The following is a 24,372-nucleotide window of genomic DNA, read 5'->3' on the forward strand; positions in this document are numbered from 1 at the left end:
GTGAAGTACTTCTGCTGTGCACCAAAATATGATAGTTGTCTCAGGGGAAAGCACATGTGCAGTTGTTGGAGTTGCAAGCTGAACCAGCTGCTTTTCTCTTGGGACATCATTTTTGTTTGAAAGAATAAAACTTTGGTATGGTTACTCAGACATGAGGTTTTGTCAGACATTTTCTTGAAAATGAACGAAGTAAACTTGTCAATTCAGGGAAATGACGAGAAGTATTTGTTGCTGGTGATCTCATTTTCACTTGAAAGCACAAATGTTAATTTAGGAAAACACATCCACCACTGAAGGCCTGATAGCTTCCCAGTTCTTAAAAGACCTACGTGAGAAGGGGTGATATTAACAAATGTGACTTAAAAAAATATTTTATGATAAAAAGTGTCAATATTTCAGACACCTGCATGACTTGGTTGAACAGTATCTTCCACCTGGCCAATGTGTGTTACACAGTCATGCATGAATAAAAGATCCATTCAAAGTGCAAGATGGACCAGTGGATTTTTTTTTTAAGATGTATTTTTTTATTTGAGAGAGAGTGCAGGCTCACATGAAGGAGGGGACAGAGGGAGAGGGAGAAGCAGACTCCCCACTGAGCGGAGAGCCCTCTGCGAGGCTCCATCTCATGACCCTGAGATCATGACCTGACCCGAAATACAGTCGGATGCTCAACCGACTTAGCCACCCAGACGCCTCAAGATTTTATTTTTAAGTAATCTCTACACCCAACGTGGGGCTCGAACTCACAACTAGCCAGGCACCCCTGGACCAGTGGATTTTAATGACAGATTATGGAAATTCATTGACACAGTTTCAGATTCCCCACCTCACTAATCTTTTAAGAAGCTACCACTTGGCAAGTTTTAATGTCAAAGAAGACTGTTCATAGCTCTCTGAAAAGGGCCTATATCTGCATAAAGCCATATTTCCTTCACATACTTCAACCAAAACACTTTCACGGCACATTGACTACAGAAGCAGATATGAGAATCCAGCTGCATTCTATTAAGCCAGACATTAAAGAGATTTACAAAAACAGAAAACAATTCTACTCTTCTCAAATTTTTTTGAATGAGTTATTTTTTTATTAAAAAAATATTTACACTAACATATAGTGGATTTATTTTGTCACTTTTAATTTGATTATTAAATACTTTTGAAATTTAGTTTTCTAATATGGTAAATATTGGTAGATTTTACCCATATAAACGGAAGTTCTTTGAGGTCCTCAATAATTTTTTTTTTAAGATTTTATTTATTTATTTGACACAGAGAGACACAACGAGGGAGGGAATACAAGCAGGGGGAGCAGGAGAGGGAGAAGCAGGCTTCCCGCGGAGCAGGACCCTGGGATCATGACCTGAGCCGAAGGCAGATGCTTAATGACTGAGCCACCCAGGCTCCCCAAGGTCCTCAATAATTTTTAAAAGTATGAAGGAATCCTGAGACCAAAAGTTTGAGAACCATGTGATAGAGATGAGGCTTCTTAAATCTCTCATGGTCATGACAGCCATGACCAAAAAGCCTGCCTAGTTCTTTTTTCCTGTGCCTGGAGAGTTTATTTCAGACTTACTTGGCCAGATTCTTGTGACTATTTAGAGTCCATTAGTTCTGGGCATCTCATGCCAAAAAAATATGTTTTATTTGGGTGGGTTCATGTAAACAGACCTAATGAAAAACCCATTGATGAGAAAGGAAGAAAATTACTCCTGCCTGTTTCTGTAAATCGTTTTTTTTTAAAGATTTTATTTATTAGAGCGTTCATGAGCGGGAGAGGGGGGCAGGCAGCAGAGGGAGAGGGAGAAGCAGACTCCCGGCTGAGCAGCGAACCCGAAATGGGGCTTGATCCCAGGACCCCTGAAGGCAGATGCTCAACCGACTGAGCCACCCAGGCGCCCCTGTAAATAAAGTTTTACTGGAATGCACCATGCCCATTTGTGTATGCATTGTCTGTGGGTGATTTTGTGCTTCAGCGGCTGAGTTGAGTCCTTGGCAGAGATCATCGGGCCCACAAGGGTGCTCTCCAACCCTCTACAGAAAAAGTTTGCCAACTCCTGGCTGTTGTAGACATTAAAGAGATACCATTTTAAAAATCATATCTGTAACAGTGATGTTGACCACTGACTTTTCACCCTTTACTGAGTGCTTTGAAAACTATAAAGCTTACATAGATTTAAGAAATTACTGCTTTTAACCATTTGTTGAACTTCATCTTTGTGTCCAGGACTGTGTTGTCATTTGATTGGGGCAATAGCTTTTGCATCATTATTTGCTGTGATATTTTACCTGACTTCTTATTCTAATGGGTATCTGTGCTTTTCTTTCACTAACAAGATGACTTTTAACATGAATTGCCCTCAGTTTACCAGCAGAGCTTTGGGTTATACATTTCCACCTGGGCTGATGTTTATAAGCACTGTCTTCCCTGACTCCTTTGACTCAGTTTCTGGTTATAATTTCAGGTTTGTCCAATCTTTATTTACATTTTCCAAGTAGAAACTGAGGTGCCCCGTGCCCACTGATGCTGTAGGCAGTGAGAATTATTATGATTAGGTTAGACTTGGAGGCCCTAGGTCAAAAGCCCTAGGGTGAAGAAGGAGGTCAGGAGAAGGGGGAGCCTCCCAACCACACATTTGGCTGTGATTTCCCTTCCCCAGCATGTGGGGAGGACTCTAGGACCGGGTGCTGCCTGGGTAGGAAAGAATTCCTCTGGAATTGTTCTATGCTGTTTTCTGCCCTGCCCTTGGAGATAGCATTCGGATTACCCCCTCTGGAGCACTGTTTCAAGGTAACAGGAGAGAAGAGGCAGAAAAAATGAGATGCCCTTTATCTGGTCACTCAGAAAATTTTCATCCTTCCTCTTAGCCCTGGGTATGTAGTTAGAGCGTATGCCTATGATCCTCTCCTGACCCTGAAGTCTAAAGCTGTGCCACGAGAGCGCCATAAACAGCCTCTGCGCCAGACAGGCGGCGTGCTGGCACGCCAGGAACGCTTTCTCTCCAGCCGGTGTGATGCAGGGGCTTAGAAGGCTCGTCCTCTGCCATGGGGGCTGGGGCGGTGTGGCATTCTGTCCTGTACTCAGGGCCACCTCGTGTCAGAGTAAGTCCAGCTCTCTAGTTCCCATGTTTTCCACGTGGCATCTGTGAGTGCGTTATGGGAGGGGGGCTGTGTAGGCGCCAGAAACTGGGTGAGGTTTTGTGCACGCGTGCATTTACCTGGGCAGAGGGTTTGTGGCTTTCAGCAAATCTCAGAGGAGTCCAGGACCCTAGAAAGGGTAAAACCACAGCTAAATAGACTATTTTGAAGAAGTAACGAGAAAGAGTATTTGATTAGACTGGCTTAATACAATGACCTTTCATTTCTTTTAATCACCAAACCCTGTTTTCATTACTTTCCCCTAGCAGATCACCCAAACTTCTTTTAATGTTGTTAACATAACCATAGCTTCTGCTCAACATTTCAAAATAATCAACCACTGTTACCATCCTGAATTAATATAATCTATAACCAAAAAGCAAAGAGGCCTCTGCATATCCCCAGCCTGAGAAGCAGCCACATCATGGACACATTGCCATTTTTTTTATTGGGCCTTCAAAACATTGGGCACCTTGCTGTCTTGGGGGGCCCTTGGCCACCCAGCAGGCCTGGTTTGCGATCTGAGTTGGTATGCCCTTCCTGGTCCTGGACAGGGTTCTTCCGCCTAGTGGCCTTGGCTTGCGTTTGGTTTCTACGAGTCCTGAGTCACAGTTGAAACCAACTCTTCTCAGTTGATTACCGCAGTATTTAGGGAGATCCGGTTCTCTTATGGAGAAGGTGTTGTCTGCTGTTGACCAGGCTGTGTCATCAAGCAATGGGACATCTGACCTTCTTCCTCACCCAGCTCATTGCCAGCTGTGAGTCTGTGCCACGGACAGCCGGGGCGCGGCGTGCTCCTTGGCTCAGCCCAGCCTCAGCCATGATGTCAGACTAGCGGGGCTCCCAGCGTCGTGCATGCTGCAGGCTGGCGGACACAGGAGCAGACTCAGATCAGCGTGGGTCCTTCGGACCCTACCTCCCACCCCCAAAGGGCCTTTGGTGTTTCTAGAGCAGAAGGGAGGCAAGAACAGAAACTCAGCAGATGTGACAGCAGAAATCTTACAGTTAGCTTCCCTAGTGTGTGCTCTGGTCATCGGCCAGTCTCTTGGACCATTTATGCTTCTTTCTTTTTATTGTTCCTTTACAGTCACATTGGCTTACAATGAGATGCATTAGCCCTTACCTGTTCAGTTTGGTGAATTTTGACCACTCCGGGATCATTGTTTTAAATGTGTATTGGAAATGTATTTTTTTCTAAGATTTTTATTTATTTATTTGAGAGAACGCAAGTTCACGACCAGGGGAAGGGGCAGAGAGACAAACTCCCCATTGAGCAGGGAGCCCGACACGGGGCTCCATCCCAGGACCCTGGGATCGTGATCTGAGCCGAAGGCAGATACTTAACTGACTGAGCCACCCAGGCGCCCCTGGAAATGTATTTTGAACCACTTTTCACATGACCTTCGACAGTTTGAAAATCCGAGTTTCCTTCTGTACAGAGTTCTTGTCTTACCACAGCCGTTCCCATACTTGCTTCTGATGCTGTCCTCGTGAGATAGGTTAGTGACATCTCCTCTTAGTGGAGGCCAGAGGCCACCTGGTGAGCTGGTCTCTCCCCAAAACGGACACTTCCAGGCCAGTGTGGTCCCAGGTCAACGTGTGGCCTGGCTTCCAGGCCTGTGCTCGACCACGAAAGTGGGGGCAGCTGCTGTGCGCCCCCCCCCTCCCCCCCGCCTCAGCAGAGGGAGACTGAACTCAGAGCTTAAGCAGACTGTGGAACCACTGAGCTTCAGAGTGAGTCCGAGCAACACTGACGCCAGCCAGGCCTTGTTAGCATCCTTATTTCTGTAATTGTGGTGTTCGACTCAAAATTCCCTTTGAAGCACGGCAGGGAAGAAGCAGGAGAAAAGGATTTGGGGTAGATGGGGATGGTTTTAAGCCTCAAGGCTTTCTTTATACCCAGAGAAGGATTGTTTTGGAAATTTTTCACCCTTTAAGAGACTGTCATGGGCCTTTGCTTCTGTGTGTCTCATAAATCACCCAGTATTACCTCTTCAAGATGGATTGCTGGCAGCTCCTGGGCACTGCCCAGCATTTTGAGCCCTAGGCTGCCAGGGGATTACAAAGCTATGAATTGCCTTTCTCTGAGTGCAAAGTGTGGGCATTGAGAGCGTGGTCTTTAGAGAGAGGTGGACTTGGGTGTTAAGTACTGGTTTCTCTACTTACAAGCTGTGTGACGTTGGTAATTTGCTAAAACTTCTCCAGGCCTGAGTCCTTCCTCTGTGAGGCAGTGGTCACAGTGGTTGTTCCTTCACGGAGGCTGTTGTGAGGTTTTACCCCAGATGAAGCATGAGAAGGTGCCTGGCACATGGTTCCTCACTCAGCTGACGACCAGTGTCGTGGTTCAAGCCCATCTAGGCAAGTCTGCTGGGGAGGAAGGGGACCATCTGTCTTCTTTCCAGCCTCTTCGTTCCTCTTGGGGGTATGGAGGAAAGGTGAAAGTCTAGGGAAGGGGCAGCACCTCCTCTAGATGGGGCACCTTTGCTCTTGCTGCTGGCCACAGAGTTTGCTGCCTTGGTAATTGTTTATTTGTTTTAAAGGTTTTATTTGTTAGAGAGAGCACAGTAGGGGGCGTGGCAGACAGAGCAGGCAGAGGGGAAAGCAGGCTCCCAGCCGAGCAGGGAGCCCCGATGTGGGTCTTGATCCCAGGACCCACCCTAGGATCATGACCTGAGCCGAAGGCAGACATTTAACCGACTGAGCCACCCAGGCGTCCCTGCCTTGGTAATTATTTGAAACAGCTGGGCACTTCCTGCCTCTGTGGGCACTTGTTCTGTTCTCATCAGTAAAAAGTAGTTGCCAAAATCCAGAGTCCTGGCCATATGTGGGGGTGGGGGAGCCCGTAGCAGGAGGTGGGCCTTGCAGGAGCTCCTAGAGCAGGTGCACAACCTCCCTGTCCCCTGCTTCTCTCCTTCCTCGTTCCCTGGGAGGTTCTTCAAAGTCCTTCTGGCCAAGTCCAATTCTCTAATAGGGGCAGCCGGGCATGTGTACTAGGAGAAGCTCTCGGGGTGATTCTGGTGCTCACCCCGGGGAGAACCATTGCCATAAAAACATCCTGACCACAGGCAGCCCCATGCCTGAGAAGGGAGGGACAGGCCAGGCCCAGGTACATGGAGCCATGACAGTGCAGGGACTGGAACGTGGGGCTCTGGGCTCCTGTCCGAGGCATTTTCCTCCCACCAGACTCGCTCTTTTACCATATTTGCTGTTTGTGGTGGTGGGGTCAGAAATAGCCAGCCCAGACTCAAGGAGCCTCTACTCCCGTGGGAGCCCGGCCTGCCCTGAGCCAGTGAGCAGCAAGCTCAGCCGCATTCTCAACTCCAGGGACAGCTTTTTTGGAAAAAAGCAGAAGGAGGCTTGGGATTCCAGGCTGCGACTTGCTGCCTTGCTCTCTGCTCCTTGCATAATGCTGGTGAGGTTCCCCCTCTGGGGCTGGGTCCTGCCTGCTCAGCAGGCTGACGCATCGTGTGCAGATGGCAGCCCGGGGCGTGCTGGCAGCCCCCACGTCCCCACTTGGGCCAGTCGAACTCACTGGAGCCTGGATTCCGGCCACATGTGGCAGCTGCTGCAACAGTCTATGGCCTAGTTGGTGTTCGGTCGATACTGTATAATCCTAATACTGTAACAGTAGACATTCGTCCAGTGCTTACTGGGTGCTGCTTGCTTTCCACATACTGTCTCATTACCTCTGCCAACAACCCTTGTTTCACAGATGAAGAAACTGAGGCTCAGAGAGGTTAGGCAGCTTATCTGAGCTCACACAGCCAGGAAGCAGCAGAGTTGGAATTTGAACCCAAGATGTTCAAATGTGCAGGGCCTACACTGCTACCTACTTGTGTTTCTCAGTTCAGTAAGTCAGCTTCCTCCCTGCCTTTGCTGCCTCGGCTGTGACTGGAGCGCCCAGGTGGGGGGCTGGCCCCGGGAGCAGCGCTCTCGTAAGCAAATGTCTCGAGTGTGACTAGAAGTGACGTCTGTCATGACTGGTGGGTTTTGCCAACAACCCTGAGCTTCACATACTGTGACTGCATCTCTTAGAGGCCGCGCTGCCTGTCCCCAGGTCTGTTTGTCCGTCCTGGCCCGCGTCCTGAGATGGCGCGGCCTCAGTGCCGGGGCCTGGGCGCACGGGCTCGCCTTTGAGGCACTCCGTGGCCTGCCTCAGCTCAGGGTGTCTTACAGCGGCCTGGAGGGTGTCACGGGGTGGCACCTGACTCCTGGGAGACGTTAGATGCGGCGCCTTCCCCACTCTTCCCCTCACACTCGGTCTTTGCCCTGCAACGCCTTCACCCCTGTGCTTCCCTCCCCATCAGCCCCAAATTCTTCACTCTGGTGGGGAGAGAGGGGACCATCAGACTTACCTTGTCTGTCCATCTCCCTCAGCCAGCCTCTGAGGCGGGATCTGCACTGAGCAAAATGTGCCTCGGGGCACCTGGGTGGCTCAGTCGTTAAGCGTCTGCCTTCAGCTCGGGTCATGGTCCCAGGGTCCTGGGATCGAGCCCCACATCGGGCTCCCTGCTCGGCGGGAAGCCTGCTTCTCCCTCTCCCACTCCCCCTGCTTGTGTTCCCTCTCTCGCTGTGTCTCTCTCTGTCAAATAAATAAATAAAATCTTAAAAAAAAAAAAAAAAAAAGACGTGCCTCACCGCCTTTCCGAGGGACCTCTGCAAACTCGAGGCTTTTGACTTCAGTTGGGCTCTCATTCTTGGTTCTTTCCATCCTTTCTCCAGAGAGATTGTTCTCAAATGTAGATGTGATCAAGGCACTCCCTGCTTCAGACCCTGCAGAGGCTCCCTGGCGCCCTCGCGCCCTCAGCAGCGACAAGGAGGACAGTTGGTGGTCTTCTGCATCAGCTCTGTTTTCGGCTTCCCCCGCGGCCCAGCCGGTTCTCTGGCCAGGCCAGTCCAGCAGCCAGCTTCCTCTTCCCCACGCAGGGGCCTCTCACCCCCGAGCCCTCGCATCTGTTCCTCCCGAGGACCGTCCCCTGGCCTCTCCGCTCTTGCTCCTTCCCGAGCCCCGGTCAGGCCTCTGCTGAGACACCAGCTCCTTCGGGAACCCTCCCTCTCACCCCTGTGCGCCCGCTCTAAGTTGGGAGCCCTTCTCTGGACAGGGCCACAGCAGCTATAACCCGTCTGGCGCCTTGACCTCCAGGACTAAACCCTTCATACTTCTCTCTGGCCGGCCGATGGTGCTTGGTGAAGCAAGGGCAGGAGTTGCATGTGTAGGATTTATTTCAGCAAATGAAATTCAGAAGAGACTTTTCAAGCATTTTTATTATCTAAAGGGTCTGAGTGTTAATGTTGTTCTCCCTTGGTTGTTCACAAAGAAGAGAACTGAGTGTTCGTGTGCAAGAACTCTTTTGCTTGTTGGGGGCGGGGTGTGCATTTCCTTGACCACGTGAGCAGCAAATGCCCATGCAGAAAGACACAGGAACGGAACCCTGGTTCATACAGATGTGTGAAGCCTTAAACCTGTGGTGGCTTAGCTGTTCGACACAGAATTCTCAGGTGTAACGCTTGGTCCTCAGTGGAGCTGCTTCCGTCCCCCAGACGGGCAGGAGCATCTGCTCGCATCACTCCCTGGATACTCTGTGCCGCCCGTATTGGGCGTGTAGCACGTCTCTGCCCCTGAGGGACAGCAGCGCCTGGGGCAAAGGCCACAGCTGCCCCATCTCGGCTGGCCTGCATCCTGGAGCCGGGCCCAGAGACAGTGAATGGCAAGCTGGAAGAGAACAGAGAGATTTAATTTGAAAAATAACAAGACTACCAGAGAGGTTGCCAGATAAGAAAGCTTTTGCTGATCTGCCTGCTTTCATTTAGCTTCTTCGAATGTTGCATGCGTGAATCCATTCCAGCTCGACACCTGGGTGTTACAGCCTCTCAATTTTGAGGGTTAGATTTGCTGTAAAGATTTTCTGCTCCTCTCCTCATGGAGGCAGGCGTTCGGTTTCCCCGAGGAGGTTCTTGCAGATACTGTTAGTTGATCATCACGCTGAAGATTAATTTAGGATTCCAGGGATTTCTTTTGGAACCCTAAGCCTCAGTGCCCCCCCGCTAATCATGAGCCAGAGGAGAGGGGAGAGGAAGAGGAATCTTCTCCATCCACGGCGCCATTCTTAAATGGAACCAGTAATTGAATGCTATTAAGCCAAATTAATTTGCCTCCTGCAGGAAGGTTTATGATGAATGAAAGGCTTGCTAATCGGGGAGGGAGCCAGGCTACCCTCTGTGGTCATCAATATTTCATGGCCATAGGCGGTGGCAGGAAGTTAGCTGTCCTGGCTCCCTGACCTTGAGCGATCCAAAGGTAGGACATAGCCAGCAGCGTTGTATTCAGAGGGCTTGTTACAAGTGAAACTGGCAAGATGCACTCGCGGGTTAATTGAACTTAGACCCTCAGCTAGTGGGAGGCTCAGGGCCCCACCTGAGACTGGTCCTAGTGGGGAGTGCAGCTCTGTCAGCCACAGTGGCAGAGCTGGAATGTTTACCAGTGGCTTTGGGGGGCTGGGGCATCTTGATCTGTAGTGCCTGTGGATTTCTGTGGTGTCAGTATGGCAAGTTTAAAGCTCCTGAGCCCAGAATGGGGAGATGCACACCAGCGTACCACTGGAGCTGGGAATCCCAGCTCCCATAACTCCCTGATTCTTCCTGATGACTGGGGGAAATCCTGCCAAGCTGATGCGGTTCCAGAAATATAGATGTGCCCCTGGGCAGTACTCATCTGCATTAGACTTGGCCTCTTGACAGAGGGCGCTTGAATGTCACTTGCTTTTAAAAATGAGAAAAGAAGTTAATGTGCCTCTCATTTTGTTCTTTCTTCTCCCTAGCTGCTATTAACTTAGCAAAGCTGAAACTTTTCAGACACTATTACGTCTTGGTGAGTTAAAAAAAAAACCCAAAAACCCTAAATCTGTAAATAAGATCAGTTCAAGGAGTAGAGCAAATAAACTTCCGAAGAATTGGCGAAAGTACAAGATGTGGTATCTGGAGCTGTGCAGATTTCATTTTATCAAACCAAATTATGTTTTTTGATAGGGGGAATTAAACAGCTGAGTCACACCTTCTTAAATGTTAGTTTTAAATGTGGCTTTAAATACTTCGAAAAGTAATACATGCTTGATGTTTTCTTATAATGCAAGGATTATAGAGACAAAGCAAAAGCCCTTTATGACCCTGATGTTCTCCCCTTTCCTTCCTCCCCCTCCCCCAGGTAATTCCTGTTAACAGTTTGGTGGTTATTTCTCTGGGTGCTCTTCCAGGCATATGCCAGATGGAGCCGCCCCTTGACTTTCTTGTTTTATTCATTTGCAAAAACAAGATCACACCTAAAATCAGGACTGCTGGCCGTGAAAAGTCCTTTTGAGCATACACCAAAGGCAGGACCCGCTCTGAATTATTAGGGTAATGATTTCTTGGAATATATAAGGTGTAAGCTCTTCAAGAGTTTGCCTCCTGGTTCCTAAAAGAAAGTTTCTGAGTCTTCTCCTATCTGTGGGCTGGACAGTTCCTTCCCTGCAAGCCCAGCCACCCTGGGCGTGGTCCCAGTGAGCAGTCCATGCTCCAGTGGCCGGCACTGGGAATCCTTGCCACATCCTCCCTTACTAGAGTACTCAGTGTTACTGGTACGTCCTCTGGGTGTGGGCCTCAGAGGCTCAGTGCCTCTGTCGAAGAGGCTAAAGCAGTGTGGACCCTGTCGGCTTCGTTTTGCTATTACTACTCGAAAATATTCCTCAAAGCCTGGGAATAAAATATACCGTCCTTTGGGGATTGAAGTCAGTGGGGTTATGTATGTGGAAAAGGTGAGGAAGGGGTGACTCGGGAGTTCAGAGCAGCCACGCCCAATGTTTTATCCTCCCCATGTTGGGTGGTCACCTAGAGATGAGGAACGAGTCCTTTTTTTTTTTTTTTTTTTTTAAGATTTTATTTATTTGCGAGAGAGAGAATGAGAGACAGCATGAGAGGGAGGAGGATCAAAGGGAGAAGCAGACTCCCCGCTGAGCAGGGAGCCCGATGCGGGACTCGATCCCGGGACTCCAGGATCATGACCCAAGCCGAAGGCAGTCGCTCAACCAACTGAGCCACCCAGGCGCCCAAGGAACGAGTCCTTTTAAGTGGGACTGGCAGAGAAGCCATCTCTGCCACGTTTATTAATTAACATCCTGAGTGTCAAATGATTTTCTTCGGGTAATGCTGTCTTCTGATTTGTTGTTCTTTTGTGACGGCAAGATGTTGGAAGAAAACAGTGCTGTTGTTTCCATGTTGATTTTATTTCTTCTTTCTCCCTCCCCCCCCCCCCCCCGGTAGATCGTGTGTTACATATACTTCACCAGGATCATTGCATTTCTCCTCAAACTCGCCGTTCCGTTCCAGTGGAAGTGGCTCTACCAGGTGCGCTGCTGGGGGGGTGGGGGGAGACTCTGGCTGAGGACAAGTCTTGGGCTGTAACGTAAGGTTGCTCCAGAGGGGTCAGGCAAGCGGCCACTTCTGTCGCTTCTGGTCCACAATTAAGATGATCTGTTTGTCCAGGAAAGCTGCTGGATTACATGAAAAATCTGGAAGTAATTGCATTATTGATTTTAGTTTTCAATTTTACAAGACTTTGAAGAGAAAAGCCTCAGGCATGGAGTGTGAGCTTCGCCCTGGATAATTAAAATGCTATGAGACGTGGTCTCTCCTTCAGTTACAGGGCTTAGAAAAGCTCAGAATCCAGAGCACATGAGTATTTCAACAATATGGTGTCTGTGCCATATACTAGGGCTAGTTAACTCCTAGGGGAAGCCACCAAATGATTTAGAGCCTTTTCTCTCTCGTTCTCACCCGAATGTGTAGTTGGCACCCAGTGCTTGTACCAGTTCTGCGTGTAGGGGACGGTGAGAGGAGACTTCCTTGAGGCACCTGCTTGGTGCTAAGGGCACTGTGGGAAACTTGGGCATAAAAGAAGCTCTTAAAAGATTCCAGTGAAGACTGGTTAAAGCCCAGGGTCTTAGCTGTCATCTGCGGGCAGATGCTCCTAGCTGACGCTCTGGCACACATTGTGAGGAGACCCTGCCCTAGCACCGCCCTGGCCTGAGAGAGTGGTCAGTGATGGGGGGGCTGTGCCAGTTTGCTTAGTTCACTGCTTTCTGAAGAACAGCATTGCTAATCCCTTTATTTGGGGTGGGTTTTAATTTGCAGCTCCTGGATGAAATGGCCACGCTGGTGTTCTTTGTTCTAACGGGCTGTAAATTCCGTCCGGCTTCAGATAACCCCTACCTACAACTTTCTCAGGAGGATGACCTGGAAATGGAATCAGTGTAAGAAATCTCCTTTCTTGCCCCCCTTCCTTTGCCCCTGGCCCCAACTGAACAGCACGGTGTGAATCGGAGCAGCTTCTCTCTGCATTTTGTTGTTCCAGAGGTAGTACGTCTATATTTAGCAGAAGGAAATGGACACTTAAGCTTCAGGCGGTCTTACTCAGTTTGAAGGACAGTATCTGCCGGGCATCGCTCAGTCTCTGCAGGGGAATGGGACTGGCCATCCGATTAAGCATCACTGAGCATCGTTGGAGCCTGCCTCCAATAAGCCAGGGGTGGGAACGTGGGCATTGGCTTGGCCCGTTCAGCACCACTGGGGATGGGCAGCCCCACTTCCTGTTCGGCCCCTGCCACCAGGAGCTGGTGTCTAAAAATGTGATCGTCTGAGTCGTCTGTGGGTCTGCTAATTGTCCGCAGACTCCTCTGTCACCAGATAACGAAGTGGCTTTTCACAGCTAGCGCAGTGACTTGACCTCTATGCGAGCATTCAGGCGGGCTTTTCTGAGTCACAGGGCAAGTGACTTTCGGGTCCTGTTTTCTGGGAAAGAGCACTCATTATCTAGAAAAGGAATAGTGACTGAGAGTATTGGCTTGTTTACTGATGAACTGTGATGGGCCAGGTCAGTGGTTGTGTTTGATGATCAGCCTAAGCTCGGTTTGAGGTGCGCTGCCTCCAGCGAGGCGGGTGGCTTTTTGACTTGTCCTGATTCAAAGGCTGAGCCTCCTGGGCCCTGCTGGGCCTTGCTGGGCTGTTGGACAGCATAGGACGGCTCTTTGGAACAATAACGGAAGGCAGCTCCCACCGATGGGCCCCAAACAACAGCTCTCTGTGCAAAAGAAATACCTTTTTACAGGTAGCAGAGGGGAAGGAGTAGGGCCGTCCGGTGTGCCTTTTCTAGAAGGAGCAGAATCTGAGCCGGTAACTTGGTTGAAGGGTCTGAAATGAGAGTCAGTGGGGAGAGGTGTGCTTACCCATGCCCCCACAGCAGGGCTTCTCTGGGGTGCGCAGCTGGAAGCTGGCTGCCTGGGTCATTCGAAGTTCTCACCAGCAATATAGGAGTCCGCACATCCTTTCCATCAGCCGTTTTATCAGAAGCACGGAGGCGCTGTGAAGGTATTTTTGTCTCATGGCAAAATTTTTAAAAGTTTTTGTTTTGGTTTTTCGTTTCTCGCTGGTAATATGTGGTAAGTATTTTAGCAGGAGGGTCTGCGTGTGCTCAGCTCAGGGCAGGGAAGTGGGGGAAGTGGACAGACAGACCACAAGTCACGTGGAGACTGGAGGGAGTGTGTCCTTCATTCTGGCAGCCTGGGGGAGAGATCGGAGGGGTGAGGGTTAGCCGTTGGTTGTCTCCGCTTACGCTCCTGTTATAAGGGAGGAGCGCTGTGATGACACCCTGTTTTCTGTGGCTCAGTGTGCGCCATCCTGTGATAGTGAGGGCGCTGCTCCTCAGTGGCAGAAAAGCTGAGTATGTCCCAGCGAGAGAGTCAAATCACAGGTGAAGGCTTTGTTTAGGGTGGTGCTCTTTCCAAGGAGCGCTGGTCCTGCTTAGCCTGTGAAAAAGAAGTTGGGTTGCCGACTGAGGCCAAGTGCCTTTAAGTCAGCAGGGAAATTGTGTGGGGCTTCTCTCTGGCTGAGAGAAAGTTCTGCTGTTGAGGAAGTCCTATGGATTAATAAGATGTGTCCGAGCAGAACAGGCCAAGGTGGAAGGAAGCTCCAGCCCTCAGCCTGCCATCCGTGTTCACCTGCAGGTGAGCGTGAGGGCTGATGGCAGCTTCTCGGGGATGCCACTGCGCCCAAGGCTGTCCCCTCCTCTGCATGGAGGTGCTCTTCCTGGATGGCACCTCTTAAATCTTCTAGAAATAACTCAAGCCAGAGGCAAGCAGAGCCATTGTTTGTGTTTTCTAGAAGGTCATGAGCTCTCTGTCATCCACATTGAAGGGTGTTTCCTGTAGAAAGGAGCTTGATCTGATCTTCACCACAGAACAAATATTACTTCCTCTTTGTGGGAAGGAATATTCCTTAGGCTTCACACACCCCAAAACAAATCCTCTTCCTAATGAGTCTTACCCATCAGTGGCCCCCGAACACTGAACTGGGCCACTCACCTTATTGACTGAGATTCTGGGTAGTTTCTCTTCTACCTGTTTTCACTTCCTTTCTCTGAAGTGCAGTGCATTTGGGAGGCGAGTCTTGCCAGTTGAGCCCAGGACAGGCCGGGCTCCTCCTGGGGGTAGAGTGCTCCCACTCTTCCTCTGGCCCAGGCCTGCATGCCGGCCACCCCCCAGGCCCCACCTGGGTTCTCCCGCGGAGCCTGCAGAGTGAGGGTGTAGTCAGAAGTACCTGACTGTCTGTCTTTTTCTTCTTTTATTTCTGTACACAACTCTCTTTGGGCTAAAGCTTGCAAAGGCTTACCAATTTGGTTAAGAGAATTTATCAAAAAATTCAGCAAGTTAAAAAGTATTGGATGCAGTTTCAGTGATCACACTTGGTGGCCGCCTCCTGTGCCATGCATATCCTTGATGACCTGAATTCTTTTCTGCTGTTTTGAGATGTCAGAGAGGGAAGAAATATTTGGTGTGGGTTCCAGGGCCGGGAAGTTGCCTCTCTGGGGTTCCCAATCCAGAATGCTGGCCTCAGGGATGCCGGGAACCTTTTTCTACTAAACTGCCTTTGCTCAAGTGGATGGGCAACGGAAGTGGAGACGGGGATTAGAGACTAATAGAATTATTTCTCAGCCAGGCCTCTCCAGATCTCAAGTCCAGAAAACACTTTACAGTTGGATTGTACTTTACGGTTTGGTTTGGTTACAGAAACAGAGGTGTCCAGGGGCCGCTTGGGCCCAAGATCACAGCGTGGTGTAGCAGGAAGAGCGGTGGGTGCCCGAAGCTCCCCTTCTTATCGTGCCTGTGTTCAGTAGGCCCGTTTGGTTGCAAGCACAGCTCGTCGGGGTTCTGCAAGGAAAGGAGGGGTCACCTTTTAGATGGAGAAGGGAAGTGGGAGGCAGCGCTGGGTCCATCTGCTCCCTCCAGCTCTGTTACACTTCCCTGCTCCTTCTGTCTCTGTCCTGCACACTCTCTCCTGAGCCCCCAGGGAGCACAGCCACTTGGCTCGGGACTGCTGCCGTCACCTGAGAGCTGCTCAGGGGCCGCTGGCCCTCAAGTGCTCCCCTGAGCAGGCACTGAAGGTGGGACAGCGTCTGCCCTGGACAGGCTGCCGTCTCCTAATTGACAGCCCCCCTCTCCCCCCAGCCCCCTGCTCCAGCCACTTGCTTCTTCTGAGCTTCGGGTCCCTCTAGCCACCTGCCCACCGGTACCCAAGCTTGCGTCCCCTGCATTCCCCACGGGCCTTGATGGCCCCGCTGTCCGCCCGCTCGCCATCAGCAGCACGTGGTGGTTGGCCTAAACACCTTCCTCTTCTCAGCCCACGTGGAGTGAGCGGCTACTTCTTGGGAACCTAATGTCGTGTCTCCTCTCCCTCTCCCCCTTTACCCCAGTGCTCTGCCTTCCTACGGCTGATGTCCCCGCCCCTGGTCTTCCTCCCTCCCTCTCCATTCTCCTGGCTACCAGAATCACTTGTAGAGTGTTTTCCAAGGAGAGTCCCTAGCCCCTCCCCTGGACACTTGATTCTGAACGTCGAGGCTCAGGTACCTCTGTCCTTTTTTTAACTCCCCAGGGCATCCTGCTTGAGCCAGGACTGAGAACCCTGGTGTAAGAATCAAGTCCAGCTGCTGTGCCAAGGTAGACAAGGCCCTCCACGGCCCTGCCCTGCCTGCCCTTGACCTTCCTGCCACTTACCTTCGCCAACAGCTGCTTCTCACTCTCTGACCGTGCGGGGAGCTTTCTTTTGTTTCTTCCATGCCCTTTGCCCATTACATTTCTTTTGTTCAGAAACTCCTTTGCCCTCCTCCCGCCCCTCCATCTTGCCTCTGCTCCTCCTCTTTTGGTACAGGCTTCGAAGCTGCCCCCCATCCCAGGCAGAGGTGTTTCTCCCCACCCCGAGTCCTGGTCCCCCCTGCTCAGAGCTCTCCTGTCTGTTGTGTGTCGTTCTGGAAGACCATTTTCTGCTGGGCTGGGGCGTCCAAAGAGCCCTGATTCCTGTCCCTCTCTGTCCCAGCCCCAGGCTGGCATGACAGAGTGAGCCTCGTTTTCTCAGTTGGTCTGCCAGCTGGATAGCAGTGTTTTGCTGGGGAGAGACACACGGCAGGTGTGTCTCCCAAGCCACAGCCCGAGCCCCGCTCGGGTCCGATGAACCGGCTGTGCTCACAGCCCAGCTGTGTGGAAACCCTTGTCCTTTCCAGCAAGGGCTTCCACACAGCAGCTGCTGTTGCTGTGAGCGACTCTGTGAGACTTGAGGGTGCATTTCTTCTCTGATCTCATGCATTTGGAGAAGCTGTACTGGAGCAAGAAAGGCTTCCGGTTCTCTTGGGCCTATGGCTGCTCCACCTGCGTATCCCAGTCCGGAGACAGTCCCATGAGGACAAGACCTGTGGGCGTGCCTGTCGCCTGGGAGAGGTGCACCCTTCCTGGAGGGCTCAGGCCCTGGCCGCCCCGGTGGACGGGAAGTGATGCTGGGTCCCATGGCGAAGTGAGGCGGTTTCCTTTGTCCGGGGACCATGTTTATACTCACAGAATCTGCGGGAACCCCCCAGTTCCCCTAAGAGCCACATCTTGGCAGCCCACCTTGTCCTGACTTTGCCAGAAGTACAGCCAGCCCAAGAGTCGGAAGGACTCTTGTCTGAGAAAAGTCCCAACTCTGGGGAGGACTGGCTGGCTTTGAGGCCTGGTCGCAGCAGCAACATGGTGGCAGGAATGAAAGGAGAAATAAAGGGGGCAGTTCTTTCCTTACCCCATAAAATCATTTATTTGCCTTTAGGTCCAGCTGGACAGACTCTAGGTGTGTCCCGTATAGGGCCACTGAATTACCATTTGTAGGTGAAAGGACTTGGTAGCCGATGGGGGGATAGGGAGGGTCCTCGGAGAGATCTACTGAGTTGACTGAATTTATTTTACTGCTTAGGAGATGCCTGCAGGTCCATGATGGGGCACATAGGTGCCTCTTTTTCTAGAGTACTTAGGGAGATGCTGGTAGGTGTGTTTGTTTACTTGTTTTCAATTCTATTTTTTAGAACAGTTTTAGGTTCACAGCAAATTGAACAGAAAGAACAGAGGTTTCCCATGTGCCCCTTGCCCCCACCTACGTAGCCTCCTGCGTTGTCAGCATCCCCCTCCAGAGTGGTAGGGACATTTGTTACGGTCGCTGAACCTACACTGACACGTCCTTATCACCCAGAGTCTGTCATTTACCTCCGGGTTCACTCTTGGTGGTGTGCGTTCTGTGGGTTTGGACGAACGTGTCATGACAGGTGTCTACAGTACAGACCCACCCACAGTCGTTTCACTGCCCTGCGACTCCTCTGAGCCCTGCCTGCCAGGCGAAGCTCAGTCTCTCTGCCTGGTGTCTTCCGCTGCGAAGCAACCTGGATCCTTTGTAGATCTTGTCCAGCTCACATTTAGTGGGGCAAGAGGTTGTGTTCTCATAGACCCCACCTTCTCGAGAGATGTTGTGGCTCACTGTCTGGAAAGGGCCGCTCTGCTCAGCTCCGCACGTTCTCTGAAGCCGGGGTCCTTCCCTTTTGATCTACGCTTTCAGTGTAGGGCTCCGTGGCACCCCTCAGGGCCGGGCACCAACAGGGACAAGGCCCCTGTCCCAGGCTGCAGCGCAGAGGCGGGGCCACGGGCTCCTTGACAGCCGTGCAGAGACCAGGCCCCGGGCTCGTTAAGGGCAGCCGTTCTCTGTTTCTGATGGTCAAGGAATCTTTGGGCCAGAAGCTTCCTCAAAACCTGTGGTTCTGTCCCATGACTCAGAAATGATCCATTGTGGCTGGTTATGAAGAACGACTACACCTGATGAGCTTTCTTTTCAGAAGGTTAGTTAGGACACAGATGGTGGTCTTGTAATCATAATCACGTAGACACGCAACATAAGAATCTGTGGAGACCACGACAGAAAGAGGGCAACGGATCAGTGTTGATTGTAATAATAACAGCTGGTATGTATTGATTAGGTGCTTTGGAGAATCTTATTTTCCCCCGATGACAGTTCTGGGAAGCGGGAACCATTTATTACACTTAGGACAGGGAGGTCGGATGACTCGGCAGAGGTGACCCAGCCAGCAAGGAGCGGGTTCGCGACTGGAGCCCAGGTCTGTCTGATTCCAGAGCCCACACGCGTAGCCACTCTGCTGTGCCCGTGGTGAGATGGCCTTTTACTTAAAGACTGAGATTTTCCCACTGGTTTATTTGTTTTCCCCCCTCATTCAGAGTGACGACATCAGGGGTGATGGAGAACATGAAGAAAGTCAAGAAGGTGACCAACGGCTCGGTGGAGCCCCAGGGCGATTGGGAAGGCACCGCGTGATGGAGCAGCCTTGAGCTGGGACTGTCGAAGAGAACCTCTAACTTATTAATCGTCCTAGTGGTGAGCAGGGGCAGTTAGCGCCTCCCAGCAGTGACACCGCAGAGCGCGCGGCTGGGAACAAAGTGCCACGGAAACCTAATTTTTTACTCTCTTTTATGGAAACTGGATCTGTGGCTGGTTATGGGCAGCTAGAATTCTCCTTCAGGTGGGAATGGTGGGGAGGGAGTGTAGATAGGAGGATAAAAGGAAGACATTGTTTGTAAGTTATATTTCTTTCTTTTTTTTAATTGCGAACTCTCAAGACATAAGCAGTTGTGCCCCCAAGTGTGTGGCAGCCGGGGGGGGGGGAGTGTCAGTGGACAGGGAGGGAGGGCGGCGGCGCGAGGCTGGGGCCAGTCACGGCTCGGGAATGAGGCCGCAGGAAATGAGCAGGGGCTGAGGGAGGATACAGGGACTTAGAAGGGAAAGGAAACTTATCGTGGTGTCTTTGGGGGACAAAAATGGATGAAATTAGGTTATTTTAGAAAGCAGTGTCAAAACCCAGTTTAGTATATGGAGCCTGCCTCAGGGTTCCTGGCCCTGAATGTTGCCCCAGACCTTGACCCAGGATTCTGAAAGCGACCAGGAACCAGCAGCTCTAGAGGCCCGGCCGTCTTCTTCCCAAAAGGGCTCTGTCATCTGGAGGCTGAATGGCCCTGTCAGAGTCAACGGCTCTGGAACCGTGGTGGAAAGTGCTTTTCTTGAAGCATATTTGGTGTTGTCTGATGGATGGATAGAAGTGTATGGTTAAGCTCAGAAAGCGTTGTCCAGTAGGATTTCCTTGAACATCTGGCTCCTCTGACTGCCCAGAGCAGGACCACCTCTTTTCCTTCTCTCGTTGTGGCTGTGTTTGTTTTGTGTAATCACAATAACGGGGAGAAATGGGAAGGAATGTCTCTTAAAGGAGCAGCTGGGGGCAGAAAAGGTAGTGTTTAAGCAGATATTTAAGTACAAGCAAATCGTCATCGTTAGAAAGTTTTTCCTATAAACCAGGTAGGCTTTCTGGCAGGAATGAAACACCTCGTCCCTGTCTCCCAGGGGCATGCATGCTAAGATTAGAACAGGTGTGGTCGAACAGAGCTTTACTCTCAGGGACTGGGGCTGGCGAGCTCTTTCTCAGAGACTCAGCAGAGGGCCCTTCCAAACTTCCGGAGCCTGGAGATGGGCACGGGTAGTCGCCTCAAGTGGTGCAGCCGGTAGCTCAGTCATTTGGATGGTGGGACGCTCAGAAGGTCCACTGTGGCCCAGGCGAGGAGGTGGGCAGAAATCTCCCCACCAGGCTTATGGCAGCCCGGGCCTGAGACCAGAGGCTGAACTGTGGCCTCGTCGGGAACGCCTGCTGGGGGTGCCCGGAGCCCACACCTGCCTGGGTCTGGGGAGGGGGGCGGGCAGCTGTCTCCGGAGGTGGTTTTCCCCTCCCCCCACCCCCCTCGGCTTAGAAGCGTCCTTCAGGAACTGCAGGATTCGGGGGCGGTGCTCAGCACCCCAGGTTCGGGCACCTGAAGAGTCTGTCCTCAGTTGTCCCTCTCCTGTGCTGTTCTCTCTCCCGGACAAAGGGAGCGGAAAAGCCTTCTCTTCACGCACTTTCTTGAGTCCTCGGTGCTGTCTGCGGCCCTTCCTGCACAGAGGCTCGGTCCTGGCTAGGCGTGGGGTGTGAGCCGGCGTCTTCCGTCTCCTGAGGCTGCTGCTCGCCTCGCCACAGAGTTGGGGGAAGAGGCCGTGTGTCTCCCCACTTTCAGGAGCAACGAAATTCGCCCTAAGTATTTCTTTAAGGGACCTTTTCTTTTTCTGTCTTTCTTCCGTTCTTCTTGTCTTTCTTTTTCCTTAAATGGGGGCTACACAATAGGAGAAGGAAGTTGCAGGGAGGACGAGAATATTAAGACTTTTGTTTTCCTGGCGTAAACACAGTCCCAGTACTTCTGAAATGTGTCTCGTGCTGTGGTCAAACCCCCCTAGGTGCTTCCCTCAGAGGGACGCATTTGCTGTTTGTCCTGCGAGCAGATGTTCTTGACTAGGCCATAAGACTTCTTGGCAAGACCCAGGGTGTGATGAAGCCTCTCCCCCTCCCCCGCCCCCCCGAAAGTGTCCCTGCGGAGGTGTCCTTGATTCACTTGCCGGAAGCCAGGGAGTGAAGGAGCCGGGGAGGAAGAGAACGTGTGGGGGCAGCTCCAACCTGACTGCCCTCCCCGAGCCTCTGCCTTCCTCTGGCAGAGCCCCGAGCCTCAGCAGCCTGGTGAGGCCGTGAGCCAGAGCGCTGGGCTCCCGGTGCCACACGTGCGCCTCAGGGCTCAGGCACGTGGTGGCTGAGACAGTCCCGACCCTTCTGAACGGGAAGGTGCAGGCCAGATAAGGTCGTGATTTAGGAATAAAGACTAACAAGCAGGTCATCTGCCCAAGTCCTGTATTGTAAGTGGCAGAAGGTTTGAAGTGAGGCCCAGTGATCAAGAAAAATCAAAACCCCAGCCCCAGATTGGGAAAACTGGTTTTCCCACGTTTGTACAAATTGTTAGAGCTCTCCATCCTGTTCTGTAAAAATGCCTTCCCTTTGTCCATCATCTGGGAGCTGGGACTAGCACTCAGCTCTCCTCCCGAGTAAAGATGACCACTGGGGTCCGAAGCCAGATAGTCCCACCAGTCCTTCCAGCAGCCCGGTCTTCACCACCACGTGGGGGCGTCGTGAGTCAGTGTTTCCGCTGCTAAGCCCGTCAGTATTTCGGGGATCGGCTGCGCATCCTAGAGAGATGGCAGGATTTATAGCTTTGCTTTGTGTTCCTGCTCCGTTTCTGCCCCCGCATAGTCCCCGTGCTTCCTTTGGGAAATCTGCTCTGGACTGCAAGGGCAGCCGGCTGCGGGACTTGAGGAAATAAAGGATCTGTCCTATTCCTGTAATAAAGTTTGTGTATTTTGCTAGAAAATTACTAAGACAACAGGAACAATCATCGATCTCTTAATCCTGGCTTTTAACTGTAGCCAAAGACTCCATCAGCCTATTTCTTGGTTCCTTGATGCTTTAAAATTTCAGTAGCAGTGCATTTGAACCTGCTGACTACAACTCTGGTGGATTGGTGGCCCACTCTGCCGTCAGGAGGTGCTTACTCGAGTGTGAAAGATGGTTTCCCAGATCATTGCCTGAGTCAGTTCAGTTTTCTTCCAAGAAACCACTTTGGAGTACAATTTCCAGGTTTGGTCTCTCCTGGACATATCCAGGCAGCCACACAGCGATGTCTCATCGTGCTCTGCGTGCCTGTCGCGGTGAGCTCTCTGCTCTTGCATTATGATCTCATCGGGATATCTGCTCTCTCTTGTTCCACGACCTGCCCCCCTTCTTCTCCCCCTCCTCCCCCCCCGCCCCGTCCTCCTCCTCCCTCCTCTTCCTCCTCCCCCGCTCCTCCTCAGCCCACAGCTATTGATCGCACAAAGGCTCAGTCTGGGAACATGGGCTGGAGGCTTTGGTGCATTGCAGCATTGGAGCCGTGTGACACATGTACTTTCTAAGCCAAGGAGAATTTTATCAAGAGCGTACATGTTAATGCTGCACATTATGCTTTGGACCTTTGCAGTAAAATGTATTCTTGTTTAGTACTTAAGAGTCTATTACCAGGAGCCGGTCCTTAGGAACTAAGAAGAGTGTTAGAAGATGCCTGTTTGAATTGAGTGGCGTTGTGGCCATCTCCCACATCCTGAAGCATCTTCTCCGAGGAAGGCTCTTAGAACATTAGATGGTCTGATGAAGTGGTTGGCGCTGCTCCATACACCCCATGGAACAGTGGGACCGTTCATGCTGATAAGCTGCTGGATTTCAAGGGACGCAGATCCCAGCCCATTTCCACACTCCATACTCACCCCTTTGCTTTCCTCAGACTTACCCGCGGCCTTTTAACAGATTAAGAACGTGCTGAGTCCCCGATGCCCATGGCCTGCTACCTGTTTCTCCCGTTCAGGATTCAGTAAATGAGTAGCTTCCCCACTAAAGAATTTAGGCTTTGACTTGGTACTTCTTGGTATGTCAAAAAGGTATTCATCTGGAACATACCGTGTGTTCCAAAGGATTGCTCTTGACTGCAGGTTTCTCCAGGGTGTTTGGGGCGGGAAGTCTTTAAAAGAGACCCACCTGAGTTGATGCTAATACTTGTCCCACCTGGAGTATGGTTATCGATTGGTGGACGGAACGTTCCAGGTTTCCCCGGGGGCTGCTCTGTAGCCTGTGACCCCTCTGGATGGTTTACGCTTGACAGATGTTTCTCGGTGGCTCTCTGTGAGGACATGGGACATGCACATCGCCCGAGCTACTGTGTGAAGGAGGCAGCCCGGCCGAGAGAGGGACTAGGCGGTGTGGGAGCAAGGATCTGGTCGTGTTGCCCAGGGACTGTTGGAATTCTGGGGGCAGGAAGTCTGCAGGCAGGCCGTTTGGGAAGGAGGAGTTCTGGACAAAGTCAGTAAGGGTCGAAGTGAGACAGAAAAGCTCACTCACTTCCAAGACAGCTTATTCTAGGGCGGGTTTTGTAGTCGACGCCAAATCACACGGGGGCCAGCAGGGCAGCCTTCTAGCATTTAAGATCCTTATTACAAAAGGATCCCCAAATCCTGGCCACACAAGGGGGCGGTTCTTGGCGCCTTAAGCAGCTTTTCCCGACCATAAATTGGATTTGCCTGGTCATGTGACCTCCAAAGAAGTCAGACACATCTAATCCAAAAAAATAAGTTTCGTTTGCGGGAGAAAATGTCTGTAAATATCATTTGCTTTCTAGGTTAGATTGGGATGCAGGAGTTTCAGTATTTTTTTTTTTAACACTAATGATCACTGAAGAGTATTTATGTAAACGTGTCATGGGTGGGGGTTCCGATCAGGGTGACGTATGGGATGGATCCTCTTGCTGTGATGCAAACATGTAAAATAAAGATTCTCTGACGGAAATGTATGTTTGTAATCCTGTAGGGAGGCACTGACTCCTGGTTGCTCTCTCTCCTCCTCCCTCTCCTCATTTTTGCCTTCGTGATTCTTGTTCATTAAATTAGTTAACTGCCTCCCACCTGCTCTAACCGACAACAGTGACTCCTACCAGAGAAGCTCTGCGAACCTCGCAGGCCCTGCCGTCTGCAGCCCCAGGGGCTCGGCTCTGGAACAGACTGGAAATCCCCTGTCGTTTCCTGATGCCCTGCCTCCATGGGGGGGGTGGGGGGGTGGGGGCTGTCTTCCGCAGGACCTTCCGGAGCAGGACCTTCCGGAGCAGGACCTCGAGCTGCTGTGGCTGCAAGGGAGGTGACAGTGCAGCCTCGGGGCGACGCCCTCCTGCCTGCCCTCTGACGCTGCTTCCAAGCAGGCCGCCCATACAGCTCACATCAAAATCCCAGAAGTCCAAGACTTTAGACTCGGAGCCTTTTTAGAAGTCGTGCAATCCCAAGCCCCTTATTTTACTACGAATGTTTTGAACTGAGGTGTAACCTACATACAGTCAAATTCACTCTTGGGTGAGTTTGGACAGATGCGTATAT

The 24,372-nt window shown here is 51.3% G+C and overlaps 1 protein-coding gene across 1 annotated transcript in view; it reads left to right on the top strand.

Moving 5' to 3' along the window:
• The window catches only part of GPR107 (G protein-coupled receptor 107), a 75,017-nt gene extending 51,223 nt beyond the window's left edge, over positions 1-23,794 (top strand). The window contains exons 15-18 of the mRNA XM_036117050.2: positions 9,957-10,006; positions 11,434-11,517; positions 12,304-12,422; positions 18,744-23,794. Coding sequence (XP_035972943.1) covers positions 9,957-10,006; positions 11,434-11,517; positions 12,304-12,422; positions 18,744-18,840 — 350 coding nt within the window. The 3' untranslated portion in view covers positions 18,841-23,794. The remainder of the gene's footprint in view (positions 1-9,956; positions 10,007-11,433; positions 11,518-12,303; positions 12,423-18,743) is intronic.
• The last annotated feature ends 578 nt before the right edge of the window (positions 23,795-24,372 follow it).

The sequence above is a fragment of the Halichoerus grypus genome, chromosome 14, assembly GCF_964656455.1.
Source record: "Halichoerus grypus chromosome 14, mHalGry1.hap1.1, whole genome shotgun sequence".
NCBI classification, from domain to species: Eukaryota; Metazoa; Chordata; class Mammalia; order Carnivora; family Phocidae; genus Halichoerus; species Halichoerus grypus.